The 20,763-nt window shown below is 45.8% G+C and overlaps 1 protein-coding gene across 2 annotated transcripts in view; it reads left to right on the top strand.

The window, feature by feature from the left end:
* The window catches only part of MDGA2 (MAM domain containing glycosylphosphatidylinositol anchor 2), a 665,957-nt gene that overhangs the window by 345,771 nt on the left and 299,423 nt on the right, over nt 1-20,763 (top strand). For both annotated transcript variants that reach the window (XM_019550984.1, XM_019550983.1), the window contains exons 5-6: nt 3,217-3,349; nt 16,628-16,897. In XM_019550984.1, coding sequence (XP_019406529.1) covers nt 3,217-3,349; nt 16,628-16,897 — 403 coding nt within the window. The remainder of the gene's footprint in view (nt 1-3,216; nt 3,350-16,627; nt 16,898-20,763) is intronic.

The raw sequence follows: 20,763 nt of genomic DNA, 5'->3' as shown, positions 1-20,763 counted from the left end.
CTGCTATGACAGCCGAAGAAAGAGAGGGAAGAGGGCAGAAAAAGCAATATATCGTATTCACATTTCCACTGTTTGCCCTGTTTCTTTTGACCTTCCTATTTCATTAAGTAATAGAAATCGAAGCATAAGCCACTTGAGTTTAAACATCCCATTATTAAGATGTAACACAGCGATGGCCTGGCATTTTAGGGACCCTGTAACTCAAAAAATAGCTTTCAACTTTGAAAGCATTTCTTTTAGCGATTCAGTCCACATCAAGGATTACTTAACTCAGCTGCTGTGTGAGAAACCTGCATGCGCTCATGGAAAAAACAGCTGAATTACTGGACTTTTTTTTCTTTTTAAACCATAAACTTGCTGCACATTTTTTTTCCTCAGGATTTTCATCCTTGTCATTACATATTGTAATTGCACAGTTCAATTACAGGATTACATTTGCTGTATTTACACTAATTATGTAATTAGGCGTAATTAGACTAATTACACAAATCAACTAAAATTATTTTTAACAAATCATGGCAATTCACACAACATAATCCACAATGAAGTTGTGGGATCTGTCCACAATTTCAGCAAGGAATTTCCAGCTCATGCTTAAACATGCAAAACTCGCCATGGACCTGATCTCCATCCGGTTCAGTAAGTTCGTTTCCTTTGCCTAATCTGAAGCCCGCTTGGGTTGGCCTGAATTATCCTATGCTTAAAATAAGTTTTTTTGGCCTGTGTATTTTATTGTTGTGTGCCTTTGGAGGGTCTAATGTGAAGACCGGATACTGCAGATGCTTAAACAGTTTGTCCTTAATTTCAGCCTAGCAGCTCGGGTGGGACTAATTGTATGGTATAGTGAAGCCTGGTACTAGACTCTGAGATTGCTTTTAGGCAAGCACTTCCCTGTCCTAGCCCCATGCCCTTTTCTTTTATTTCCTTCACATTTTGCTGATTAAGACATGTACAGGGGTTTTGAGTGTTGCCAGCCCAGTTGGCCATCCCTCCCCTTCTCATTTAACCCTATGCAAGTGATGTGTATGCCTCCCTTTGGTTTAATTAAAACATTACACCAGGTGATATTTTCCACAGTCTAGTGGAAATCTTATAATAAGAGCTGTCTAATGTTTTCTCTCTCTTTCCATGTGTGGTCCCATTCTTACTTAATTTACTCAGAGCTTTTATTCGCGTTAGTGGGACAGGTGAATAATTATGGCGCTTTAACAATATAGGGCTTAGAGCTCATGTGCTTTCATTTGTCTTCTCTGGCCCCTTGCTGAGTGGAAGTTACAGTTCTGTCTCCATCAGGTTTAAAAGCTGCAATAGTCTAGTCCTAAGGCAGCATTGGAGTGGACAGGCTAAATGACTTCACGAGTTCAGCCCCTGAAGAGCAAATCCCTTCCTAGCCCACCTTTGGCAAAGGGTTAATGTTGCGTTTGTGCATGCCCTGGACATGCTACATGGCAGAGCCTTTCCTTAGTGTAAGGCTAGTAGGGGGGATAGGGCTTTATCCCACTTCAGCTTCTCCCTGGTAGCTGATCCTCTGTGCGCTCTTCCCCCATAGCAAGTGGAAGCTAAACATCTGTAACTTTGCCGTCTCTTGCACGGAGGGCTCGGGCCATCAGGATTTGTCTTGTCCTTCTGGTTGGCTGGTGTCAGCTCAGATATGCTGGAACTGGGTAGTCTGAAGAGCAGATGCAAAGCTTAAAATATGTTTTTATTTCTGTGCTTAAAATTAATTGCGTATGCATGTTTCAATACAGCTTTATTTTATTTGGTGTATCCGTGGCACACTGTTGTGCTAACTGAAAGAAAATTACCATAAATATGTTATAGTGCTCAAACTGCCATGGGTTTTTATTTTATTTTTTTCCCCCGTCTGCCTTGCTTCACGTTGAAATGTTTTTGTTGTTGTTGCTGCTCCATGATGTCTTTGTTTTTCTTCTCGATTTAAAAGCAAGTCTTTGTGTTTAACAGTTTTTCGGATTTTTTTTTGATCGCATCTGATATCGCTTTGTCAAGGAAACAAACACCTGGATCTTAACTAACAATAGTCTAAGATTTTGCCTACTTTTTTCATTAAAGTTTTTTTTTTCCTTTCCTCCAAATGTTTCTGGTCTTGTTATGCCCAATTCTTATAGCATTTTATATGAAATTCTCCTGCTTAGATACTATAATTTTCTTCAGTTTCTCTTGAAAAGAACTCCTTTATTAAATACTCTGTTTCAGATCATTGCACCATAATTTACATAAATACTGTCTAAAAATAATATCATTGGGGAAGATGATTTAAAAAGGAAAACAACAGGGTTTTTTAATTTTATGATTTAATTTTTTTTACAGCAGCTTCTGGTTTTTGATTAAGTTGGGGGTAGGGGGGTTCTTAGTGGGGTTACTTTTACCTGATGTGAGGTGCAGCAAACGTGATGGCTTCAGAGTTGCTTCTAAAACAAAGGCTTCTTTCCTCTTTCTTCCTTTTTTTTTTTTTTTTTTAAACAGTAAATGGGGACCAAAAAAATCCCACACCGTTGTTTATGTGAGACTCTGTGGGCACGTCCACACGTGATGCTAATGGCGCAGTAGACTAGCTCTACTGCTCATTAGTGCAGCACGAAAAAAACTGCTAATGCACTGTAGAATTAGTCTACTGTGCACTGGTGTCATTTAAAAAGCATGTGCCTGCACTAAGGCGCAGTAGGACCAATTACAGAGCATTACGTTAGTACCGGTGGGCATTTATACACATGCATTTTTGTGCAGGGATGTGCCAGCAATCCAGCGGGTTGGAGCAGACTTGATCAATCGAGCACGTGCAGTTTTATAATGACACAAAATGCACATCAATGCACAGAAAACAGTGGTGGTGTGCTTTTGAACTCTAAAGCATCTACGATGCGTTTTAGCTCAACAGTGTCCCACCACCATTTTCTCAGCGCTGATACACATTTTGCTGCTCATACGATGCCGTGAGCTTCAGCGCCTGCCACTGCAGCATGTGCGTGTGTAGAAATGCCCTGCAATTACAGGTGCTAAGCTTAATGCGTTGTAATTGTGGCGCATTAATGAGCGTGTAGGCGTGCCCCGTATGTGGAAATGGGTTAGTTAAAATCAGCCTTGCGGTCTAGCACCTGCATCTACTTAGCCATCACAGCGCAATGCATGTGTCACCTGGAAGTCTGCCTTTTCCTTTGACTTAATCTCTTCCTTACCTGCCCTTTCTAATGTGCACAGGGGGAAACAAAGATTCTGAAACTAAAGAATCTTCGACCTCAGGACTACGCTAATTACAGCTGCATCGCTTCGGTGAGGAATGTGTGCAACATCCCCGACAAGATGGTGTCGTTTAGACTCTCCAATAAAACAGGTATTCTGCGTAATAATCCACTCTCCCACTTGAGCCCGCCCTCTACACTGTCTTCCTAAGAAGCAGACTACACAGGATTGTGCTCTCGTTTACAATCTGTATCACTGCAGGCAGCTGCACCGTTGTGCATCTCCACGTGCATTAACACAAATTAGTTAATGAGCATTAAACCTAGTACTTTCATTGTGAGGTACTAGGAAAATGTGCATTAGCTTATCTAAATGCACATTAACTAAAGAGCATGGTTTTTAGCAATTCTTTAATGCACATTAGCAAAAGTGCACGGTTTGTTTGTTTTTAGGGACACTTTAATGCTCATTAAAATAGACTAATGTGCCTTAAAGCACATGTGTAGATGCTCCCAGTATCAGGCTGTGTCTGGAAGAGGTGGGAAGAAGTAGCAAATGGAGATGGAGTGCACTTAGATTACGGATTTTGGCTCAGCCCTTGAGACATGAGGGGCCAGCTATGGATTTTTTACTGGGGTTTGACATTGGGGGAAAATTCAAAAGTTCCCTGATTATTCTTCAGGGCTGCTTTAAAGTCAGTTTATGAAATCAAGTAAGGTTCAACCAGAATAAGGGTATTACAACATAGTGTGGACTCTGGGTAAAATGTTTTGTTATACACCCTCTGGGATCCTTAGAGAGCTGGTCAGGATTTTTCCTTCACAATGTTTTATTACAGCTAGGGAAAAAGTGAAACTTTTCACAGGAGGTTTTGCATTTACCAAACTGTTTTGATTTTATGTTGGGAAAACTGAAGCGATATATTCTGTTTGGGGTCTGGTCAACCCTGATGGAAACATTTCAGTGCGCCACATCAACACGGGTTGTACCAAGCCAGCTAGAGGCTCATCCGCATCTCCTCAAGCTCCCTCATTGGGAAATGTAGTTTGTGTTCCCCAGAACTCCATTTTGTACCATCAGGGGCTGGACTGCATATCGTACGATGCATCTCTGTCCTCTACCTGATGGAGAACCATGGTGCATGATGGGATTCCGACAACAGTGGTGAATCATGGGAGAGGAGAGCTGGTCTACCCACAGTTCAACACATCCCCGTTTGATTGTGCAGCCATGCCAAAATGTTTGGACATCTGCACATTGTCAGGGTCTCCTTTAGTAAAGCACGCTGCTACAAATTGAGAGCTGTGAGACACGAACAAAGCTGCGAGTTGAACCTGGATGGAGGTCACCAGGAAGAGCTTAGGTGAAGTGTACTTTTGCATTTAGATTTGCACGTCTTGCATTATTTCTGCTCTCCGGGCTTGGCTTCAGAGTGTTACCCACAACTCCTTTTGGTATTTCTAATGGAAAAATGGAAGTGACATATGTAGTGTTGTAGCCTAAGGGCGCCGTTCTGTTCAGTAGTCATTGTGTAAAGCACGAAAGGATTCACTGAAATCTGCATGAGCATCCAACCGGGAGGCTGCAGTCACCTTCAGCGTCATGATTAAATAACTACTGCAATGCTTAATTAAGAACTAATGTACTTTTTAATTGACAAGACAGTAAAGTCCTCATTTGCTCTTGTATAACCACATAGAAGTTAAGTAGCATTAGTCTAGATTTATGTAGAAGATCAGACTTTGGTTATATGGGTCCTTACAACTCAGTTTTTGCCTGCATATTTGTTGTCTTTTTAGGTGTGTTCACACATGTGCATTGTAGAGAGATGTTGACAGGAGACACAAAATCTGAAAAAGGAACAGGGTGGCTATAAAGTGACAGATAAATTGGCCATTTGTATAGGCTCCTGCTATATTTAATTAATGCAAGTGGTTGCAGGTGAATTTCAGGTCAGTCCTTTATTATGCAGTGAAAATGCGTCTTCGGCATTGCCGATGATTGGACTGTTTTTCACGTATCTATTTTCAGGACTAAAAGTGGCAGAAGAGATTTGGTCAAAGGTTATAACAACATTAGATTTATGATGGATGATAGCACATGACTGCTAATGTTGGTACAAGCCACGGGCTTCCATTATTTTCCTACAATGAATTGGGTTGGTGGGTCCAGAAATGTGTGAGATGTGTAGTGTTTCATGATTTTTCAAGTTTTCTTTGACTGACGGACTCACTGGCAGAGCTCCCTATTGCAGGGCGTGCTCAGATCAAGGATGCTCAGTCTCGCTGGCTGGCCTGGCACCCAGAGGATGTTCCAGAGTGGTGTAGGGTATGTTATAATGTGTGGTGCACCCCTCTTGATCGACCCAACTGATTCATGGACTTTACTGGGCGCTGGTGAAGCCTCACTTAGAGTACTGTGCCCAGTTTTGGGCACCTCACTTCAAGAAGGATGTGGACAGATTGGAAAGAGTCCAAGGCAGAAAAACAAAACTATTAGAGGCCTGGGAAGCAGGACTTCTAGGAAAAGGCTGAAACAGCTAACAAGTGGTATGTAATCTGGGAAAGAAGGAGTGTGCATTTGTGGTGCGGGGGAGGAAGGATTTGATAAGTCTTCAAATGCCTGCAAGTTGATTATAAAGAGGGTGGAGTTGGGCTTTTCTCTGTGGTCACAGGAGACAGGACTGGAGCAATGGCCTCAAGCTGCAAAAAGGAAAATTTGGGTGGAAATGAGGAATTTCTGGATTATGAAGGGGTAGTCAAGTATGTGACTGGGACTGTTAGGGGCAGTCAGTAATTTCAGTGGAGCAGGCCTGTCATTGAGAAAGTGCAGGTTTATCTTTTGCTGCTACTTCTGCTGGCATGGGCTCTTTCATCCATCTAAATTCCTGTGCACACATCTGAGTCGAGAGGCTAATTTGGAGACCATCAGGCACTTCTTTGGGTGAGTATGTAGCCTAGTTTCCTATTAAACACAACCTGCCAGATTAGATCTATGAGCTTTTTGTTTCCCATGTTTAATGCGTCCCATCACTTATTTGATTGTCTGTCGTGGCATCACCAGAATAACGACCCATTACTGTGTTAGAACCAATAGGAAGTATTGTATGACTGAAACTTTCTGCCTGGTTCTCCTTTAATAATTAGAAAAAATAATTAAGCAGATGCCATCAAACAAACATGCATTCATTAGTATACATCAGACATCATTCAGGTTTAAAGCATTACACATAGGTGCAATTAGGTACATTCACACCCACTTGATCAACACCAATGGCTTAATTGCATCTGTTCTGCATGACTCTGTGTAGTCCTGGACACAACATCATATGCCTGTATGCACGACAGGAGTGGAAGTAAAGCTGGCATTGTCATGCTCTTAATCCAGTTAATGATTTCCTTCCAGCGCAGCTCAGCTCTAAAACAGAAATAGAGAGAGGAGCTATAATCAGCTTGCAGGTATACAACTGCTCACAGGCACCCATTATACAGGGGCATTTAGCGATTAGGTTCTTTATTGTCCTATTTGTTTATTAGGTCATTTGTTGTACAATTGCACCTCAAGGCAGGAAACGAGCTCAGAGCCCTTTGTGCTAGGCCCTGTGTGAGCAGACAAAAGCCTGTTCCTTCTGGGTCGAGTTCACAGTCTCCATAGAGAAGGTGGACAGGGGAAACAAGGTGGAGGGAAAGGAGGCGACTTGCCTGAGACCACATCATGGGGCAGGGGCAGGGGCAGGGGCAGGAGGAGAATCCAATCTGCTTGACTCCGTATTCTACATGTAGACGGCGCTGCCTCTTCGCAGAACAAAATGTGTAATGTCAGGGCCTTGTTACACAGTAAGTTTAGGCAGCTGCTTGAGCTCTTAACCCTTGAATTGGCCGCGTAGTAACACCTTTAAGTGACTTAAAGCACTTGTTATTTGTTTAAAAGTTGCACCCCTCCACAGATTTATATCTAATGTCCATAACCTTTCTCCTTAAGCAAGATTAAATTGTGGCCACTCTCTAGACCTATTCTATTGAAGTTGAACTCCTCCAGCATCCCATGATTCGGTGGCCTCTCGTGAGTCAGGGCAAGCAGGGACACCAGGATGCAGAGGGGCTAGGCATGCCCAAGTGCCTCACTCCCTGGGGGCGTTGGGCAAAGCGGATGCTGCAGTCCTGGACCCCACGGCCACTGAGACTGGTTTGCTGATTATGCTGCCAGGAGGGGGAGTCAGTGGGGAAGATGGGGCTCCTCAGTGCTCAGGCAGTGCCTGGCCAGCAGCAGTATGGGGGATGAGCTCAGAGGAAAAAAGGATCGAGTCCCTTTTTACATAGGCTCCTAATCCTGCCCCTGATCACCAAGTCTCTAGTGGCAAGTCACAATTGTGCAGGTGTATGACAGCCAGAAATGTTTTTTTTGTTTTAAGGTGTGACTGCTTTACTAAGCTGAACAACTCTAAGTGGATTAATATTCATGCAGCTTAAGGCATAAGGTGTAACAAGGCCCTGAGAGCTGTCTCCCCAAAGCATCCCAGCATGGACCCATGTTGCCTGAGGGGCTTAAGTGCAGAGATGCACTAAAGCAATAGAAAAGGGCAGACTGTATGTTGTCACAGAGCAGCCGGCACCACCAGAGACTGCCCCTAAGGTGCCTATGCCTCATCCCTTGTTTCTGCCCCCAACCCAGGTCATCATAGCCTACTCATTTTGCCCACTTCCAAGCACTTGTCTGCTAATATCCTGGTCCACCCTAGACTAGGGCTAGGTAAATAAATTATTTGCACCCGAAGGATACTGTACAGGGATCATGTACACAGTCTTCATTCTGCTCTCTCTCAAGCATGAATTATTGACAGGTAATATTAAAATGCATTTGTTAACAGCCTACGTGTGACTCACTGTTTAATCTTGAGAGCTAGAGAAAGGTGGCTTACTGCTGCTAACTCTGAATGCTCAGATGCACTGGTATGCATGGAGACAAATATGGGAGCCTTTAAACATGGCATTGTTCATTTGAAGGGATTAGGGAGGAACAGCATATATACCCATGGGCGCACTGGGTTTCTGGTTTGACATGCATGAAGTGTCTGCAAAGTGCTGATAGGGTTAAATGGGAAACAAGAGTATTTCACATACTGAAAGTCTGCATCTCACATCATTTTTGGCTCTAACACGATTGATTAAAAATCAAATGGAAGTTTTGATCTTAATCTACAAAGCTTTCTCAGTGGCAGGACTTCATTTGAAATTATTTATTAGTGTGGCTTAGCCAAATCAGCCTGGTTAGATTGCAGATGTCATGACTAAAATAGAATATGATGGTTGGATTCAGACTACCTCCAGAAAGAAGTCTGCCAAGGGGGCGGTTGGGGTAGGGGGTGGCGGGAAAGACCAGGAACACTTCCAGTCTGTGTCTCATAGCTGCATAGCATCGTTCAGCAGAATCACAGCTTAAACTGGCATTTTGGTAGGAATCAAACTGAAAAAAGCTTTTAGCTCCTTCTAATTTCTCTCCCCCAAAAATGCCATTCTCTTTTGCTTAACTCATTGTGTCCTAGTTTATTCACAAAAACACAGCACTAGAGAACGATCTAATTTGGAAAATAAATATTCATCTGCACATTGCATTGCACTCTCCAGGAATCTGACGCCAGTGCATGAGCACGCTCTGCAAAGGCCTGAAGTCATGAGATAAGAAATATAGCCGTTGTAATAGTCAAAGCTGAATCCTGACAGTGGGTGGAATTAGTTGGATAGTAGAGAAATCTAGTAACTAATTATAGATACTTATGCTGAGTCAAAATGACATGCTAGACGTGCTTACTGAAAGCGGTGTGTTTTAGATATTGTCACTGTTTCCCGTACATGCTGCATTTTGTAGGGAAATAGCAATGCCCTTCTTTCTACACTGAAGTCTGGGCTACACACTGCTCTTTCAGGGATGTTCTGTTTTAAACAAAATGCCTCCACTTCATTCCTGCCTTACTCACAAGGACACTGTTGCAGATGGGAATGAATTGTAATCCTGGGCTTTCTTAGGGTGAAGCTACGCCATACTAAATCTGTGGATGTTAAGTGCTGTTAAATCACAGTGTCCTGTAAGTAGTTGAACGTTAAGGGTTAATAGCCTTTCTTGCCTGCATGGATCTGACTTGTCACTAGACGACTTGTGAGCAGGGTGTGGCTAGGACCCAGGACACCCCTGCTCTGGGTAGGAGGAGTGCTGGGATCCTGGAGGACTGAACATTGCTACTTTTATCTCTGTGGAGCAGAAGTGAAGTTACCCTAACATGAGCTGGGTAGCACAGCCCAGAGTTAACCCTCACCTGAAGTGACATAACTTTGAGATGCTCAGATGGCACTTATCTTATTACATCTGTAGAGTGCGGACACATTTTAACTGCCCTTAGTGTGGTTTCAGTGTAAAGTGTAACTTCACACTCATTTGTTTTCCATGCTCTCGAATTCAAAGCCGGTTTTGATGTAACCTGATAATTTACTGTGAGAGGAAGAAATCTGCTAGGACTTTCAGGCTTAAGCAGAGTTCATAGGGTGCACTTTTAGCAAACATCATGCAAGCAGGCCCATGTACCTTAATGCAATACAAGTGGAAGTAAAGGGAGCTCTGCATGAATGAGGGAGTGAGGTCTCATAGGTCACCTTACAGAGCTGGGTCTAAACTAGAAAGATGCGTGTTGTGTATCAGGAATCATGCTCTCAAATCTATGGGGGTTCACTTGTACTTCTGCCCAGACTTGGCTACATTCCTCAACCCACCCTATAGGACTGCGCTTCTTCAGGTATGTGCACAGTGAGGGTTGCTTCCCACAAAAGGGCATCACGGAGTACACACAAGCTTAAGAACCCCCCTGATTGAAAATCTGGCCCATTGCTGGATCTTGTTTTAGTAGGCAAAGACTTGTTAATACTCACTGACACAGTGGGCAGCCTATGTTCATAGGAGGCTCATATTGGGAAGAAAAGGGTGATTTTGGGGCTGCTTTTTTGTTAAAGAGGTAGTGAAAGGAAGGACCTTGTATGTGATACGTCAGTGAGGAAGGTTAATGAATAGTAATGATGATCTCACTTGCTCTTATCCACTCTTCTTCACTGTTTACTAGCAAAGGCCAAAGACAGCTTACAGACACATTAGCTCTGCTCCTACAAAGACTTCTTTTTTATGCCCTTGCTTGTTCCATTGACTTTAAGAGGACTATTTACAGTGCCTAGACTTAAATATACATGTACCTTTTTGAAAGGTAGGGCCTTTCTTATCACTAAATCTTATTGGAAAATGAAAAGTGCAGGGTTTTGTTTTTTTCTTTCCTTTTCTTTCTTTCCCTCTTACTTACATTACCCAGCTTAATCCGGTATAAATCTCCTACACGACCCTGACTAGGCTGGAATAAACAAGGTCTGTTCGCTTGTTAGTGCAGCCCATCCATCACGGAGCTGTTGGGGCCGTGCCATTCTGGCTCGCCTTTGATATAGCTATTAAAGTTTTATGTCCTGTTTTCATTTGATACCTAGTAACCCATAAATCCAGCTGTGGATTTTTTTTTCTCTGTTCTAGAGGCCGAGTCTAAGTATTTTGGGCTCATTTCAATTTGCCCATGCTTCTGCGTCAGATGTCATTGATCTAGCAGCTGCTGTTCCAGGGAGAGAGACACCTCTGCCCTTCCAGCGCAATATCTATCTGAGGCAATCATCACAGGCATCAGGAGAGACCTAAATCTGCTCTTAGGTTCAGAGAACATCAGCACGGGGTCACAGATTAGAATGTGCTTCTCTTCTAGCTCTGCACAGTCCCCTGGCAACTCAGTTTGAATTGCAAACAATTTGGGGGAGGGACAGTATGTGCAAGTGTAAAAAGCACTGAGATGATTGAGAGTGCTACGCACGTATCTTTGATGTGAATCACAGATGTGTGACTTGTTGCTGACTGCTGTCAGACTTGAGAAAGAATTGCCAAAGTGGTTAGTCGGATTCAGTGCACAATGCACACCTTTTTTATTATTAGGTGTGGACAGATCTATGTCTAGAGCCAGACTTTAATTAATCTCCATCTGTACATCAACCGTGGACAAGTTGCCTCATTCATATGAAACTATGTACTCTTGCATCGTTTTGAAACTTCCATTTTGTTCTCTCCACTCCCCAAAGTGCTTTAGTCAACCTGGATTTGGTGTCGTCTTTAATGTATTTCCAACTGCTGTTCCCCAAAACCTTACTGCTGGCTTTCAAAGCGAGCTTCTCTAATCCTATGGAATATTTCAGGAGGAAAGGAGAACTTTGCAAGCACGCCACACTGATGGCTACTACATCTGTTTTTTAGGCACCATAAAAAGGGGTTTGACACTCAGGAGTTCTGGGCTCCCACAAAACACAGGCTTAATGGAGGCTACCTATCCTCATTTCTTCTTCAGTGTAGTTAGTGGTTCCTGAATCGTGGTCCTCAGCGTACTGGTGTCCTACGAGGCCATCCTAAATGGTCTACATCTCATCTGTGAATTGCCCTGGGCCCCACATGTCTATTCATTTATGTGCTGGGTAAGAAATCATGGTGGTCTTTGAGAAATGGTGGATTCTGATTGTCATCTTGTGGTGCAACCAGGCCGTCCACCATACAGTCGTAGAAAAATAAGGAAGGGACCTTAGGCAGTTATGACATCCAGCTGCCTGCCCACGCCAGGATCATCCCTGATTGCACGATCCCAACCCAGTGCCAGTCTAAACTGCTCTTAAACATCTAAGGATGGAAATTTCACAACCTCCTGGAGTAGCCTGTGGCAATGGCTCACCACCCTCATAAGTGAGAAAGTTTGTCCTTATTTCTGAGGCCCCCGGTGATTTTTGTTGCATGCCGCTGGACTCTCCGATTTGTCTCCACCAGGGCTGTCCATGGGCAGCACGCAAGCTGTGGGCTCCTGCCCAGCTCTTACTGTGCACATTGCTGTTGCGGTGGCAGCCGCCAGGGTCACTGGGCTTCCCCGCGCTCCTCCAGATGCTGCTCCCTGCCCCTGTTCCTGGGGGCAGGAGGGGGCCAAGCTGCCTCATCCAGATGCTACTAACAGCTCACTTGATGCTTTGGAGACAAGATATAGTGCTCAGCCAATAGCTACAGCCATGAGAGGGTTAACACAAGACCCCCAGCAAGAGGGTGGTGTGTGTGGGGGGGATGTCTCCATCAGTGTGTGTGTATACGCATATTCACTCCTGCACATACATTTGGGGTCAGATTCTCTTTTGGGTGATGAGTATTGCAACCCCCTAGACATCAGAGGAGACAGTGCGGGGGGAACGGGCAGAGAAGAACATGCCTAGCAGAAGCAGGGCGCGTGGCATCAGGATATAAAATGCTGAATGACAGAGGATGAAGGTAGGCCAGGTACAGAGATGTGAAAAGAAATCCGATACCTTTATTTGGCATTGCCGACAATCGTTCCCTTCGGGTGCTGAGTGAAGACTAGCGAGGCAGGGAGATTTTACTGTGTGCTGATCCCTAATCTATGGTACTTTAGCATCAGCGTTTATAAATGAAACTCCAAGATGGGCATTAACTTATAACGGTAATTGTAGCAGCATAATGAACAGCAATTTACCTCTTAAACCTTTTTTCTACATTTGATTTCTGTGGGTGTCTTTGAAGTATGAAATTTCCACCGGGCTTTCTCACATCTTTAAATAATTATCGTGCAGGAGAGAGTAGCTGGTCCTTGGATGAAAGTGCAAACTTAGCTGGCAGATATAACTTTGGGGTAGTGTGCCTTGCCTTTTAATAGTTGTGAAGGCCTGCTGTGTTCTCTGGGCCTTAAAGCACTTAGATGCCTAAATTGCCTTTCCGGTAGAAAGCCCTGTGTAAACACGGAGGCTGTCCAAATGGCATGCAACAGGGAAATATTTTTCAGTAACTTAAATAATACAAATCTGTATTGGAGGCATAATGCTGTCAGTGGGATATGCCGCTTTTCAAATAGTGGTCTCAGATGGGACCTGTGGAAGTTGTCTCTTGTAAGGAATAAGGAATGCGTAATTCCTGCAAGCCTAGAAACATCTTGTGTGTGCACGCCGGGGGGGGGGCGGGTACATCTAATATTTGAATACTGATGCTTCAGTTTGCTTCAGACCAGTAATGGGAAAGTGTTTATTATTTCAAATGTGAACTATAATAAAAGACCTCAAAGAAAAGCCTCCAGCTTTTGTGGACACATGCTGAAGATCTTTAGCCTGTTTTCTGTCCCGGAGCACATGTTGCGATTGGGAGTGCAGCTGTATCTCGCGGCCTCAGGCTCAGCGGGGACCCATAGTGCTAGATGCTGTACAAACACACGGCGTGTAGGAACACGTGCACTGATCTGGATCAGTTTGGAGGTGTGTTTGTGACAGTGCCGATACCAGGCTCGTCAGTGGAAAGCAAAGGGTTCCTTCAGTGGGCAGGCAAGCGATAATGCACTCCTTTGCACAGTCTTGTCCCTTGTGCAATATGATGACCATCACTAATTTTAGATGCCTAGAAATATAGGACTGAAAGGCACTTCAGGGGCCAACAAGCCACTCCGACCTTTTTTGGAGAGGGAGGGATATAAATGTTAAGAAAATTAATAAACAGATAACTAGGTTTGGCCAGCTGCCTCCTGCTTGGGGCAAGACCATCCCTGTCTGAACCATCTCATCCAAGCGTTTAACTTAACTTGCCCTTGGAAACTTCCAGAAGTGAAGATATCCCAGTCTCGCTAAGCAGCCTGGTCCAGTGTTTAATCAAACTCACAGTGAGAAGGTGCTTCCTAACATCCAATCTGCATCTCCCTTGTTGCAATTTCAACCCATTCCTTTTGCCCTGCCTCTGTAGATTCAGAGAAAGAATTACCTTCCAGTAATCCAGTACCCTTTTTGGTATTTGGAGACTTGTTAAATCCCCCTCAGTCTTTTCTTCCCTAGACTAAATAATCCCATGTCTTCCTTCCTGTCTTTATATAGTTCTCTGATAATTTTTGGTGCTTTCCTCTAGACACTCATTTGTCTGTGTCATTCATCAGATGTGGTGTGTAAGACTGGACATAGGAGGTTTCAAATAGCAGTCTTGATTGGGACCTGTTGAAGTGGTCTCTTGTAAGGAATGTGTAATTCCCACAATCTTAGAAATATCTTGCAGGGACAGGGGAAAAGCCCATCACCCCATCGTAGAAAGAAATCTGTTTGTTTGTGCACAGGCTGCTCTTGACAAGTACGTGTTGGTGGCTACTTATCCCCATGTTACATGTGCAGCAGCTGCTCTTATGAGCTTCCCCTCCTATGCAATAAGGGACCTGCACCATCCTTGGTTTTCGTTTTACTTCATTCATTATCAGAAGGGGCTGGGGGTGGTTGTCTCTTGCTGGCTGCATCTCAGTCTGTGCCTTGACCTCCCTGATTTTGCTCCTCCTTGTTCATATGATACTCATCCTAATGATGATATCTATCTACATAGATTCCTGTCATCTCTATAAATGTCCAACCTGTTTTTAATCTTGTCTGGTTCGTGGTCTCAGTAACTCCTGAAGGCAGTTTGCTCCAAAGCCTAATTACGTGTGATGTTTGTTAGATATGTGCGTCTAGCTCAATGGAGAGGAAGCTTTGCCTTCAGATGCCTTCCCCTGTGCCTGCTCGTCCTGGAAGAGGGGTTCAGCCTTCACCCTTTGGGGAAGCATCAGAGACAATGAAAAGGCTGGGTACAGTGTGTGGCTCTTGGGGTAAAAGAAAACCAGAGCATTGGGCTTCTGCTGGGGAAGGGAAATGTTGGGTTGCTCTGGGCATGGGGATCCCCTGTGACTGGGAAGCCTCTAATGTTTCCTTTCCAGTTTATGGACAGGGATAAGTATAGCAGGTAGGGTCTCTGCACCTAGCAAAGTTTATCCCCTGGTTGAGAACAGTCAGAGATGGTCCTTTCATTGACAAGGGGAGACAGTGGGGTTGTTCCTGAACTTCAGATGGAGCAACCCCATGCACCAGTGCGGGCTGGGGATGACTGGCTGGGCAGCAGCTCTGCAGAAAAGGAGCTGGGGGGACAATGGGCAAAAGGCTGAACGTGAGCCAGCAGTGTGCCCTTGTTGTCGAGAAGGGTAATAGTATCCTGGGCTGCATTGGTAGGAGCATTGCTGAATACAGGGGAGGTGATTCTTCCCTCTATTCAGCACTGGGGAGATCACATCTGGAGTCCTGTGTTCAGTTTTGGGCCCCCCACTACAGAAAGGATGCGGACAAGCTGGAGAGAGTCCAGTGGAGGGCAGTGGAAATGGTATGAGGGCTGGGGAGCAGGACTGGTGAGGAGAGGCTGAGGGAACTGGGCTGATTTAGTCTGCAAAAGGGAAGACCGAGGGGGGATTTGATAGCAGCCTTCAACTCCCTGCCGGGGGGCTGCAAAGAGGATGGAGCTGGGCTGTTCCCAGCGGGGGCAGATGACAGGACAAGGAGCAATGGGCTCAGGCTGCAGCAAGGGAAGTTGAGGTTAGCTATTAGGAAAAAATCTTCTCTCAAGGAGGGTAGTAAAGCACTGGAGCAGGTTACCCAGAGAGGTTTTCTAATGACCACCCTTGGAGGCTTTTAAGGCCTGGCTTGACAAAGCCTTGTCTGGGATGATGTAGCTGGGGCTGGTCTTGCTTGGAGCAGGGGGTTGGGCTAGCTGTGACCTCCCGAGGCCCCTTCAACCCTCATTTTCTAGGATTCTCTGAGTTAGGGGAGAAGCCAGAAGCCCCAGATTATGTCTCAGGTGTACTGTGAGTTGTTGCAGCTCTGTCTCTGAATGGCATTAGAGAACAAGAGAAGTGAAATCACAGTGGCCAGATTCAAGCTCTGATTTACTGAAAAAGCTCTCTGTTTGAGCTGAAGTGCTGTTTTCTACCTATCTAGTCTAGCAACTGCAGGTATTTCTTTGAAGTCCAGACTTACTGTGGCTGTTGCTGAGGTTGTCCAGCATATAGGACTTTTCCCCTGTGTGGACCCCCCATTCCTTGGCCCAGTATCAGTAACTCATGCCATTCTCTGGAAGGATTGCTTTTGACAGACATGGCTAGAGTGAACAGCAAGACACAGATCCAGCCTCGTTTTAACTCGTGGGCTCTCACCTTGGTTGATTAGCAGCTTTTTCCCATGGCTGGTCACACGGGGAAGGTTAACAAGGAGTATGCCTTGCCTTGGAGACCCAGATTGCACCAATGGCATGGGAGGGGAGTTTTGGAAGGTGGGGAAACCTTTTCAAATTGTCCATCGCAGCCACTCCTCTGAGAATCAACCATAAAAATACAAACTCAACATGAGTATTAGTCAGCCCTCAGTTTGGCAGTGCCAAGCTACTGAGAGCAGGCTGTAATCATGGAAAATGCCTGGCAGCCTGAATTTTAGGCACTCGTGGAGTGAGCAATGCCATCTCCCCTCATGTGCAACCCGTTTCTTGTCCACCTGTTTTCCAGCCTCTCCATCGATCAAGCTCCTGGTGGATGACCCTATTGTGGTGAACCCTGGGGAGGCCATTACGTTAGTCTGCGTGACGACAGGAGGAGAACCGGCTCCCAGCCTCACGTGGGTGAGATCCATCGGGGTCTTGCCTGAGAAAATCGTCCTGAACGGTGGGACCTTAACGATACCCGCCATCGCTTCAGAAGACGCTGGCACCTATAGCTGCATCGCCAATAATAACGTGGGCAACCCCGCAAAAAAGTCCACCAACATCATTGTAAGAGGTAAGCCTGGCGTGAAAGCGCTCCGTTTTCTCCTTCGAGGGTTAACTCACTTGGGACCTGCTGAGGCAGGGCAGCTGCCTTGCTACCTGTGCCCTGCAGGGCCACATAGGTTGCTGGGCAGTTATCATAAGATAATGGTTTTATCAGTATGGGATTGAAGCAGTCGTGACATGGAACCGGCTCTCACTCCTACCTGGCATGGAAACAACTTTAAGGACCTTGTCTCGGGTCTAGAAGTAGTCCCTGTGGATTCTCCTTTTTCTGCCAACCTCTAGAAGGAGAAATAGCAATGGGGGAACCACTGCTACCTCTGGGTGGGCTAGACTTGCTCAGCATTTCTCAGACACACAGTCCTCTTCTGTGGTGTCCGTGGCAGTGCTCTCTGAAGCAGAGACATATGGCATACTTCTCTTGCTCCTGTGAACACTTGACGTGGGGTCTTTGCAGGCATTTAGGGTCTCTGCTGACAAGACAACGTCACTGCTTCTGAGCTTGTCTTTGTGGCCCTGAGGACTGGAAATGCATCATACTCTTTCTTAAATCCAGGACCCAGATGTAATCACACAAGTGAAGATCCTGGGGCCTCTGGCATTTTAGCATTGATAATTTAATCCAGACCTGGATTAAACATCATTCTCCAATAAGGATCTAGGAGAGATTATATACAGAATAATTGCTGCTAGGTGAAGACAAAATCTGCCCAGTTGTTTGTGGCTTTTGGTAAGGGCCTCGAATCACTAGAGAGAGAGTCGGAAAGGAGAGCTCCACCGGCTGGTAAGCACCAGCAGTGTGAATTAATCTACCTGAACTGAATAGTTCATCTGAAACTAAATTTTCTGTAATCTAATCTGCCACTGGTACTGAAACATAAACTCCCACACAGTGGGCACTCTTAATAACTTGTGATTAATCCTACTCGGGAGAATCTGCTGTATAAGGAGTAGTGGTGTGATTATTTTATGAGAGCCATAACCTCTGTGCACTCCTTATTGCCCAACATATTATACTTTTCAGTAGGAGGATGAATTAGTGTCTATTTCTGGGAGGACGGTCAATGAGACAGCATAGCATCAGGCCAAGTTTGTAGGAATTTCTTGGCCTCTTGCAACAGCTTTACTTGTAATATTATCTTTCTATTTGAAGTTCTCAACATTTGGCTGAAAGGGTTTATTATCGAGGTGCAATGCCACTGTGTCATTTCGAGAATGCAGCATCAATGTTAATTCACAGTGATTTAAAACAGCAATAAGATTGGGTGAAGGAGGGTGGGTGTGAAATGCAGATTTGCTATAAATAAGGAGAAAAGAAAGACTTCCCATACAAACAAAAGTTGTTATTTTAACTGACCCAACAGAAGGCACCATTAAGCCCAGAAGGGGAAAATGAGTTCATGGCCCCCCTCAGAAAAAAATTTCATGAGTCATGGCATCATCATATTAGTATGCTTATGTATTTTTTTTTTTAAATTTCTAGAAGCCCATGACTTTGAGGTTCTGGATGCCTATCAAATTATTTTAAACCTATCTGAGCTTTCTTTAAAAAAAGTGTGATGGCTCAAGTAATTCTTCACACAGTGAGGTGAGGAAAGAGAGCACCACAGCAAACCGCAGAGAAGACACAGCTGACTTCCAAGCTTGGTACATTGATAACTCCGTGTGATGAAAGCAGGGTGTGTGCATGTGCACAAATGTGCATGGGTGTGTGTGTTAAAAGGAAAGAGCTAGCTTAGAAAAAAATATCACCTGTCTATCAGCATTTGAGTTTCCTTTGCTACATGTTACATCTGAGATTTATGCTGTTGAAATAGTAGTGGGCAATATTTCTGAGGTTTTTTGTTTTGTTTTTGTGGGCATTGCATAGTCCTTTGCATATTATCAGTCTCATGGCTTCTCCTGTGCATTCGTTCTTTCTTTTTGTTTGCTGGGTGTCACGGAGTGGGTGCAGGGGCGGCCGTGATCCCACTAGCGCCCCCTGCTGTGTCAGCGTAGGTGATCCAGCACCCTCATATCCTCGCCCGCCACATCTTTGATGGTAATTGGTTCAATTAGGGAGGCTGCCTTTATCTCTTAAGACACAGCGCAAGTCGAACTGCCCCTGCTCTGTATGGGGTACCTCAGTGCACCCCCGCCTTAAGGGCTAATGCGTGCCTCCAAACCTCCCCTTTAGCACGCCCCAAGCCTCGCAGCTCTACCGGACGTTCTCCCGGCATATATTCGCCCCACCTGGGCCTCTGTTCCCCTCTCGCCCTCCACCGGGCCTACTCGCCCCACCTGGGCCTCTGTACAGCTCTGTTCTGCTCGGCCCTCGCTGGGGCCTGTGCCGCGCTGCTCGCGCTTCCCTCACCCTCTCTGGGGCCTGTGCCGCGCTTCCCGCGGTCGGGGCTCAGGTGGCCGTAGCCGTGCCTGGCCCCCTAATCCTCCTTTGGGGTCTCACACCTTACTCGGGCTTTACTCCCGATACTGCCCCGCTAGGCTGGGGTCGGGATACCCCGCTAGCTCCAGGGCTCTTCGCTGCCCCCTTTTTTGCTCTAGGGCTCGGCCAACATGCCCCCAAACAAAGCTGAGCCCTCACCCTCGCCCCCTCTGGGGCCTGTGCCGCGCCTCTCGCACTCGTTGCCCCCCTCTGGGGCCTTCCTCGCACTCGTTGCCCCCCTCTGGGGCTCAGATGGCCACAGCCGTGCCTGGCCCCTTGACCCTTTCCTGGGTCGCTTGCCCCACTGGGCAAAATACCACCCTCACGGGCTGGGGTCCGAAACCCCGCACACCGCGCCTCTCCGGCGCAAACAGCTGTGCCCCACTGGCACCGCTCCCTGTGCCACTACTGGGCACCCGGGGCCCCAGATTACTGGGGAGCTCCCGTGAGGCCTCCTCACACCCCTACAGCCTCACCCGGTCCTCTGGTACAACCATAACTAAACCAAGAGCCCAACGGCTATAACGCAAACACAAGAAGCGTTGAGTGTGGCTTATAACCCAACACTCACTCGGCTCCTTAGTCACGGCCTCTTATAGGGTTCGCTTGCCTGCATCATTGCCACCAGTCAGGGCAACCATCGACTCGGCCTGCTCGGCTACCTCGCAGAGGTCCTGCTCCTGCGGCAGCCAGAAGGGAACTGCTAGCTAGGCTCCAGCCTGGGCTGTTTATAAAGGCCCGGCCCTGCCCTCTTCTAGCCAGCTGACCAACATTAGTTGCCCTGGCAACCCTCATCTGTGCTGCCCTATCGATTGGCAGCTGTCCTTATTACTGTTGCTAGTAGCGAGCACCCTAGTGCTCTGCTACGCTGGGATTTTCCATGCAACAGCTGAATACACTAGGCATTTACAGAAAACATGAAAATCTGAAAGTTAAACCACAGGGACTCAGGGGCAGGTGTTGGACCTCAAACTCATTTCAAAACTAACCAGATTTTTATCTGGTTACCTAGATCCCATGTCCTTACTGTCTGTTTCTGGTGATGGTACTGTATTTACACAAATACATGATGAGGTCTCTCCCTCCCCCTGCTTGGCAGAGAGAAAAAAAGCCCTCATCTTATTACCACATACAAGGGAGTCTCACTAACTACAGTGTCTATCATCAAACTGCTGGCAAAAGCAGCATGTGTTCAGCAACAGAAACCAATTATGAAGTTGATTGAATGGAGTCAGGACTGAACATGACTGCAAAGCACATCCTGAATCACACAAAAATGCTAATAGAGACTTATCACAAGGACAGATTAATTCATAGTTTCATTGTTTCTAGGGTCGGACCGTGAAGTTGCGCCTCCTCATATCTAACCTAAACCTCCCCTCTGCCAGCTTGTGACCGTTATTCCTGGTCACTCCTGGCGGTGCTCGGGGGAACAGAGACTCCCCCAGTGCCTG

Source organism: Crocodylus porosus, unplaced genomic scaffold (assembly GCF_001723895.1).
Source record: "Crocodylus porosus isolate Cpor-Errol unplaced genomic scaffold, CroPor_comp1, whole genome shotgun sequence".
NCBI classification, from domain to species: domain Eukaryota; kingdom Metazoa; phylum Chordata; order Crocodylia; family Crocodylidae; genus Crocodylus; species Crocodylus porosus.
Note: the sequence above shows the minus strand (reverse complement) of the source record. Positions and strands in the feature narration are given on the sequence as shown.